This window comes from Lactuca saligna, chromosome 5 (assembly GCF_052625555.1).
Source record: "Lactuca saligna cultivar CGN05327 chromosome 5, ASM5262555v1, whole genome shotgun sequence".
Lineage (NCBI taxonomy): Eukaryota > Viridiplantae > Streptophyta > Magnoliopsida > Asterales > Asteraceae > Lactuca > Lactuca saligna.
Window position 1 is genome coordinate 289,570,855 of NC_136421.1, and position 8,619 is coordinate 289,579,473.

The 8,619-nt window shown below is 35.1% G+C and overlaps 1 protein-coding gene across 3 annotated transcripts; it reads right to left on the reverse strand.

The window, feature by feature from the left end:
• Window positions 1-2,389: 2,389 nt before the first annotated feature.
• LOC145048152 (kinesin-like protein KIN-5D) lies at window positions 2,390-8,167 on the reverse strand. 3 transcript variants are annotated; one of them, XM_078996585.1, is made up of 22 exons: window positions 8,010-8,167; window positions 7,327-7,530; window positions 6,947-7,232; window positions 6,383-6,859; window positions 6,170-6,267; window positions 5,937-6,093; window positions 5,778-5,847; window positions 5,605-5,681; window positions 5,465-5,518; window positions 5,277-5,357; window positions 5,087-5,198; window positions 4,904-4,990; window positions 4,639-4,814; window positions 4,403-4,564; window positions 4,174-4,281; window positions 3,914-4,072; window positions 3,742-3,825; window positions 3,454-3,659; window positions 3,280-3,381; window positions 3,088-3,197; window positions 2,842-2,993; window positions 2,390-2,758 (listed from the first exon to the last, which is right to left on the reverse strand). In XM_078996585.1, exons 2-22 carry the CDS (start codon window positions 7,482-7,484, stop codon window positions 2,564-2,566), a joined length of 3,111 nt encoding a protein of 1,036 aa, XP_078852711.1. In that variant the 5' UTR covers window positions 7,485-7,530; window positions 8,010-8,167; the 3' UTR covers window positions 2,390-2,563. The 3 variants fall into 3 exon arrangements, with proteins under 3 accessions (XP_078852711.1, XP_078852709.1, XP_078852710.1); XM_078996583.1 differs by having other exon boundaries at window positions 7,327-7,549; XM_078996584.1 differs by having other exon boundaries at window positions 7,327-7,563.
• Window positions 8,168-8,619: the final 452 nt, after the last annotated feature.

Sequence of the window (8,619 nt, forward strand, 5' to 3'; positions counted from 1 at the left end):
ACATTTTTGGTGGCCTCCAACCTCTCTCCTCTTCATCCTCTTGCTTATGGTGTTTGTGAACCATTAGAGGAGTGACACTTGCAACTCTAAGCCTTCCAAAGTCAAATCAAGGTGGAATTGGGATTGTTATTGCTACATAACAATCAAGGTAACATCTTAAACCTAATTATATGTTAATATCGATTTCCATATGCTAGAATTAGGGTTTATAGTCTTGGATTCAAAGCATGTACAATAGTGAAACCTAGATCCGAGCTTTAGGGTTTGTATGAGCACACAGGATGTCTTAGGACCAAAACCCATCATTCTCTCCCCTAGTTGTTGGATTACCGGACCAGAGGAAGAAGAATAGGAGGCTGCCAGAGCATACCTCCGTCCACGTACCTGCAATCGCCGGGAGTGATGGCTTCCTCTGCCTCTTCCCCATCAAAAGACATCGCCAAACACCGACCATCACAAACACCACCGGATTCCCTCCCCGCCTGCTCCTCGTATTTACGGACCCCACAGTAGCGCCACTGCTCCTCCGCATCCCCTTCTTATGTAACACCCGATTCCTGGTATGCCTTTAATTCAAGTATTTATTATGTTTTTCTCTGGGACTCGACGAGTTGGATGCCCAACTCGTCGAGTAGAGTCGTGATCTGCGGGAAGTTTAAGTAGTCTACTCAACGAGTCGGGCCGACTCGGCGAGTAGACGTTGTTTGAGTGAAACCCTACATTAAGGGTTTACACCCTATTTAAACACATTATAACCCCTCAACTCAGCCCCCATCGTCCAGAGCAAACCCTAACTCAAAACCCTAGCCGTTTTTAGTGTGTTCTTGAGCCTTGTGGTGTTACTTTGTGTGATTGAAGTTTGAAGAAGAGTAGGAGGCTTGTGAGATCAAGGTGAAAAAGAAGATCCAGAGTTTTGAGCATATTTTCAGCTCATTAGAGGTATAAAGCTGAAACTTTGTCTTTTCATTGTCTAGATCTTGATTTTGGGCCTTTTTCTACATTTTTTGTAAGCCCTAGAGAGGTTGTATTCGGGATTGAGTATTAGAAGTCAGTTTGTGGTTCAGATCTGGGGTTATTGGGGGTCTTTATGGCATAAAGGTGCCCACCTTGTTGCCATAAACACCCCATGCATCTTGTAGACCATCTTTTATGGCTTTTTGAGCCAAAGACCCCATGCATGGACATCAAGTTTGTGACTTGACGTATAAAAGGGACCCTAGGAGGTCAGATCTATGATTTGGATGCATTAAGTCCCACTGAAATCGACTGTATAGTTTTGAATAAGGAGGGACTCGATGAGTCACTTAGGTGACTCGGCGAGTCGAGACGCTTTTTCCCCAAAAACGTCTTCTAAAAATGGTTTTGGTTAAGTGGAAGGAACGCTCATCCTGCTAGGGGGTTGCCTTGGACCTAGAAGTCATGGGACTCGACGAGTGCTAGAACACACTCGGCGAGTCTGAGGGAATATCCTAATCTAGTAATCTTTGAAGATGGACTCAACGAGTTATTCTTACAACTTGGCGAGTCATAGACTGGACGCATTCATATGCTGAAGATGAACTCGACAAGTTCAGGGAAGAACTCTCCGAGTCGGTTGAAGATTGACTGAAGTGTTGTTGAAGGTGAACTCGTCGAGCTCTTGCTAGACTCGATGAGTGGGGACGGGTTTGTAGTATTATGTGGACGAAGGGACTCGGCTAGTTGGCGGACCAACTCGACGAGTCCGGTCAACCAAAGAGTTGACTTGACTAGGGTTTGACTTTGATTTGGATTCAAGTTGAACCTTGAAGGGGTTGTGGGTACAAATTGATAACTTAGTAGGGTTGTCGTGTAGGGATTGAGGAGTCGAGGAGAGCCGACTTTCACACCGAGGGCAGTGCAAACGCTACACGACTTCGAGGTGAGTTACCTTCCAGTAGGGATGGGTCTAAGGTCACAATGTCGGCCCACCAATAAGAGTAATCAGTAGATAATTGTCTTTGTGATAATTATCTTGTTATGCTTACGAGATATGCTTATGTGATATGCCTATGAGACATGCTTATGAAATATGCTTATGTGATATGCTATGTGAGTTAGTGGTAGTAGCAGGGAATAGTTTTTCCCTGACTTAGTCGTTAGGACCGAAGGGTAAGTCAGTACCCCAGATATGCCTGACTGTATGATTATATTTTGTTATTGTATGATAAAGGTAGGGGTGAAATAGTCCCCGATGCCGTTTGAGATAGACCAGAGGGTAGTTGGCACCCCAGAACGGCCTGACATTGCTAGCGGAACGTAACACACGCTAGCAATGAGTATAATTAGAGCCACAATACCTAAATATACAGCTGGCATCTTCAAAACAAAATAAACAAAAGATTCAAAACTAACAGGTGAAATCGACAAATCGCACTTCAAATATTAAATCTCATATCGAGCAATATGAAACCAATACAATCATATAATTATGAACTCTTACAAATACGAGATCACAAAAGAATATAAAAAATTAAAAAAGGTACACTCCAGATTCAAATCCTAAATTTAAATCTATCTGTACATATATTTATATATTTATATCTCAATTAATAGCAGTAAGCGGAAGTCGAGAATCTCTTGTAGTTCCATTCGGTAGCTTCAAAGAAGAAGAAGATTTTGAATCCCAAAAATATTTCAACAGCTCTTCAAACGATGGAGTTCTTAACTCTTCAATAGACGTAATACTCGGTAGATTAAATGGCCTCTTTTTTGGTGTCGAACATGTTGGTTCATCAACCTTTTTAATAATAATAATAATAAACATTAATTAATAACTTTTCATAAAAAAAAAAAAGGTAAATTTCTATTTACGAGACTAACCGTGTAATCATTCAAAAGTGTTTTCCCAGCATTTTCGGTAATTTCTACAATCTTATGGTAATGTCCACCTTTCAATTCTCTAAGCTCTCCACAACAAGGAACAATTATGGAATCCAGATTTTCACGTGCTTCATGGTCTAGTTGTAATGAATCTGAAAATTAAAACAAAAAAAAAACATTTTGTTTTTGTTGTGAGAAAATAAAAATTTAGTTAAAAAATATATTTTAAAAAGAAATAAAACTCACGGTTAATCGAGGAAAGAAGGTTTTTGCTTGCAACATTTGTGTCATCAACAGCAGATGACACTGCAGACGAATATCGTGATCGTAATATCTGATTGGCTTCCAATCCTCCCCTGGAAAACAGTTAAAAACTTAACTTTTTTACCAACAGTAATTTTTTCAACAGTAATTTTCTAACGGTAAATTTTTTTTTACCTGACAATTTCGTCCACAGATGCAACATTGTTCTGCTCTAAACCAAGCAATGATTCTTGCGCACTACTCCATTGTTGTGAACCCATTTTCGTCTTTTCCAAACTGTAATTTTTTAATGAAAATAGTTACAACTTGTTCTCTAGTGTTTTAAGAAACAGTATAAAGTTGAAATACCAATTATGAAGAATCTCATCGAGATCTTTTTTTCCAATTTCAACTGCGTTAGTGTCTTGAAGGTAATTGGATTCAGCTTTTTCATTGTAATTTTTCCACTCATTTCTTATGCAAAAGCTTGAATCTTTCATTGTTGACATTTCTTGCTCGAATTTATTAGCTTTACTAACTGCGCTCTCTCGTAAACCATCCACTGCTGTTCTAACCTATAAAATAATAAAAAAAATAAAAAGTTACAATTTTTTTAAATGTATTTTTGAAAAAAATAATAATAAAATGAAGAATTACCAGTTCTTTCTTCCTAGCGTTTGAAACTGCAAGTAACTCTGCGACTTTTTGTAGAAGTTGTTTTTCCTCATTTGCAGCGCATTCCTGAAAGTATTGTTTATTAATTTATTATCGATTGAGAAAACCAAGGGATTTGTATTTTTTTAATAAGTAAAAGACAGAATTTTATTACCTCGAATTTCTTTTCGAGGTCAAATAGTTGTTGGTCGTTGACCGTTTGACCATCTTCAACGATTTTTGTCAGTTTTGTTGCGTGAATGTCTAAAGTATCAAAGAAGGTCATAGTGGTTTTGGATATTGATCTTGATGTTTCAACTGCTCTAGAATGTGCCTGAATAAATACATATATGGGTGGGTAAAAATGGCAACGTATTTTAATTGGATATTTCTTTCTTTTTTAAAATAAAAATTAAAAAAAAATCTAAATCTAACCTCTCTTTGCTGTTGTGCATATGCAGTCAGTTTATTTTCCTGAATGTAGAGAATCTTTTCAAGATCATCAAGCAATTTTTCAGCTTCTGATGCAATACCCTTGAAAAGCTGGACATCAAATAAACAGCTAAATTTTAAAATCTTGGAGATTTTTTTTTTAAAAAAAAAAAAATCAAAAAAGTACCTCAAATCTTGGACATCAAATATAAATTGTAAAATATAAAAATACCTCCCCAAGAGCAGAAGAATTTTTGGAGACTTGAGAATTTAGAAGTCCAAATGTTGACTTTGAGTTTCCATCAAGCTCATCAGCTATATCATCCAAAGCTTTAATACCACAACCATACATTGTTTTTAAATTCTCTAGTGCACCTCTAAGCTCTTCAGTTGCCTACAAAAAAAAAAGTAGATTATATATTATTATATCCTTATGTTCACGAGGGTATTTTCGTCTTTTGCACATACCTGGGTTTTTGTGGAAACAAAAGATTGCATATCTTCTTCCATGCCTTTAAGTTGTTGTTCTTGTTGTGTTACAGAAGCTGCTATAGTCTTATGCAAGGTGTCTAGTTGATTTGTTAATTGAGACTGGAATTGTTGAACAAGAATTCTGTTTCCATCTTCAATTTTGTCTTTTCGTTCTATAAAAAAATATAAATTAATATCAATTCTGATAATAAAATTTTTATTATTTTATTATTTTATTATTTTATAATTCAAGATTTGTTACCAATCTTGGTGAATAGACTAGATACATCTGATGCAGCATTTTCAAGCTCCCCACGAAGGTCAAACGCTCTTTCAAGAAGTGATTTTTCTGTCATGTTTAAAAAAAAAAAAAAAAAAAGGTCATTTATATACTTGCAACAACTTAATTTTATTTCTTTCTATAATGGGAAATTTCTTTCTTTACCAGATTTAAGAAGATTGGAGATGAGAAATTCCTTTTCTTTGATTGTGGCATTTGCTTGTTTATGTTTTTCTTCAAGATCAAACAATGAATGTTCAGTTTCTTGGAGCTTTATCTGTAAAGGAAAGAGGTGTGAGAATCTTTAAGATGAAGGAAATGAAATTAAAAAATGATTATATATTTATTATTATACCTCTGTCTTTTCAAGCTTTCCAGTTAAATTTGCAGTTATTAGCTGCTGAGAGTTATAAAGTTCTTGAAGCTCCATCATTTGCTGTTTACAAACATAGAAAATCATTATTTATTACCAGTGTTTTTAACTTTTTTTTTTAATAAAAACAAGAGAATGATGGAAATTCTCTGTCTTTGTTTATTTATTACCTTGCCCCTTGACTCAGAATCAAGTTCCATGCGCTCAATTTTTTCAGCCATTGCCTGTATTTATATTTAAAATCAAAGAAATTAAATATTATTAAAAACTTCAATGTTGATTTGAATATCAGGCTAAAATGGAAACAGACCTTCTTCTCTTCTTCTTCCTGAAGATATCTGTCTTTTGGTATAAAGATCCCATTTTTCTCTCTCGCAGCATATACCTCTGTTCAAGTATATGACATTGTTAATTGTGAGCTGCTTTATTGAGAAAGATTAGTCAAGAAGGAAGAATAGATGTGTTTTCAATGTTTCACAAAACCTTGCTTAAGTCGTTCAATTTCAGAATACAAATCCTTCATCATTGCAGATTTCATCATCTTCTGATTGATCTAAAACAACAATAAAAGAAACTCCAGTCATCACAAGCTGAAAAAGGAGAAGCTTTTCAAGAATTAAACAAACAGATCTTAACACTAACCTCTGGTTTGTTCTTGATGTTTTTTGCACGATGGGCATAGTCTAATGTGCTGAGTGTCTCTTCCAAAGAATGGATTGAAGGGGAAATAGTAGCAATTATGCATGTCTTTGTTTTTCCCCCCAATGAATCTCTCAACAATCTTGTTAGTTTACTATCCCTGTCATTAACAACAAATTAGGGTTTATAAATTAGTAAATTCAAATAATATATTTTTCAAGTAAATAAAATGATACCTGTAAGGTATATGTCCTGATCTTTCAACTAGTGTGTTTATAACTCTGCCAAGTGTAAGCAAGCTTTTGTTTATCTCACCAGCTTCCCTTGCTCTACCCTGCAACAATCAAAAATCACAAGGACTTAAGAAATATCACACCCTTTAATGGATAGAAGATGTAGAAAAAGAAAAAGAAATTTAAAATGGTGAAAACTATGATTTTATATATTACCTCTTTTGCACCAGATCTTGAGATGTTTTCTGATCCAGCAAGATCAACAAGATTAAGCTTTCCACATCTAATGATCTCTTCTCCCTCAGGAGTACGTTCCTTGATGTGAATTGTGATAGAAAATATGGAATGAGAACGACTACTTTGCTTATTCATAAGGGTTTCAGCAGTGCGTCTTTTAGCAGAACCTTTCTCTAAGATTCTGTATATTTCATCAGCTGTGGAAACTATCTCTTCTTCCAAGCCTCTAACAAGAACACCACCTTTTCCATCTTCCATGAGTGCTATGGGTTTCTTGGATTTGTCTTCTGGATATTTTGAAGCCTCTTCAAGAGCCAAAAGATCTGTTATCTCTTCGTTGTATAGCTCTAGGAATGTAACTTTCATACTGTATTCTGCATTTTGGGCTTCTAATATGTCAAATATCTGCTTCACAGCTCTGGGAATAACACCTGCATCACTTGGGAATTCCCCATTCTGAACAGAAAACAGTTAGTATTATGCAAAAAAGGGTTACAACTTACAAACACAATGTCTGCATTTAATTAGTGTCTAAAAGTATACCTTTTTCCTTCCTCCTCCTTCCATTGTGTATGTTTTTCCAGTTCCAGTCTGGCCATAAGCAAATATAGTGCAGTTGTATCCCTCAAGAACTTCAAAAACTATGGGAGATACTGCTGAATGATATAAGTCCTTTTGTTGGGATTTTGGACCAAAGACCTTGTCAAACAGAAATGATCTATCAATCTGCTTGTTAGCGATATTCTGAACTGCACATACTTCCCTCTTGTTTTCTGAACATGTAATAACCATGGGTGTGTGCAATTTCTCCTCATCAGCATTCATTGGTCTGCAATTTTTGAAACAAAACGATTGAATGCCATTTTCATGGAGTAACATCCAAAATTCAATTACACGCATGCTTGAAGAGAAGAAGTACACACCTGCAACGCACAACAACCTGAACATTCACGCCTTTCTCTTTATCATGTTTACCACTCATATTTCCTTCTACATGTCGGAGATCTCTTACAGCCTTGTCAGTGGACCTCGGGGTGTGCGATGGTGAACTGGGAACTGTATTTCCTCCTTTCTTCTCCATAACGTTAGAGTTCGCTCTTCAAATCACGACTTTTGCCTATGAATCGCTGTCAACCAGATTCAAATCTGAAAATCAAAAACTATTTATCCAATAAATCTATCGTTAACTAAAAAATCACTAGCGAACATACAAATATTCAGAAATAATTGAATAAGAAGAATGCTAGTATGCAGAAAACACTAGATTGTTCAACCTCCCGGTTGGATCACGACAGATGATAGTTTGACTTATACAATAAAAAAGATTTAAGTCTAAAACAAACTTTAAAATTCAATGAAAATGCAAAAATCAAAACTGTGCGTGCTCGATCAAAACTGGAAATGTTTTTCCAGGAAACAAAATAGCTAGCACAGTGCATTGGAAAAAGATTCCCAAAAACATTAAAGAAAATGTAGATGAAAATAGAAAGGTAAACGAAAATCTATAGAAATTTCCGTTCCTATTCAAATCTCAATTAATGAATCATTTACTAAGATGCAAACAGTGACCAAAACAATTAATGGAGGTAGACGAAATATGCGAAACCTGAATTCGACTGTCGTCAAGTTCTTCAAAACGTTGAATAGTGAGGTAGATTCAGTGTAGATGGAGTTAATTCATAGAAATGGTGAGTTTTTTTAGGTTAAAATATACAGAGAGAGAGAGAGAGAGAGAGAGATGAGGTGAGAATGTGAGATGATGAAGAAAAAGGGACTTCAAAAATTATGGCCGTTACGGGGGCGTTTGAATTTTGAGGCTCCAGCTCGTTAAAGTTGACGGGGATTTTTGTTTTTCTTTTTTTAAGTTATGGCCCGTTATCCTAAATATACTTTTGGTAAAAAAAAAAATACAAAATTTGAATTTTATGATATGCATTTTTAACCAAATACAATATAATAATAGAAATATAAAAGATAATAAAATTAAAGTTTATTATTATGTTTGTATATAAAAAGTTCATCATGTCAGTTCAACTTAAATATAAGAGTAAAGTTTATTATTATGTTTGTAACATTAATTAAAATTTAAAATAAATCAAGAAAGTCATGTTGGCAAAATATGATATTTTACATATTTTTCATAGATGATATTCAAAAATAATGATCGGATCGAAGACTCTAGTAGTAAAAAATATCTATGAGAAATCAAAGTTTAA

What these genes read in the sequence shown, in the direction of transcription:
- LOC145048152 (XM_078996585.1), bottom strand. Translation starts at nt 7,484, where the DNA reads ATGGAGAAGAAAGGAGGAAATACAGTTCCCAGTTCACCATCGCACACC. An exon ending in CAAGATCTGGTGCAAAAGAG is followed by an intron (nt 6,268 to 6,382) that starts GTAATATATAAA and finishes TGATTGTTGCAG; the next exon opens with GGTAGAGCAAGGGAAGCTGG. An exon ending in ATTCTTCTGCTCTTGGGGAG is followed by an intron (nt 4,282 to 4,402) that starts GTATTTTTATAT and finishes TTTGATGTCCAG; the next exon opens with CTTTTCAAGGGTATTGCATC.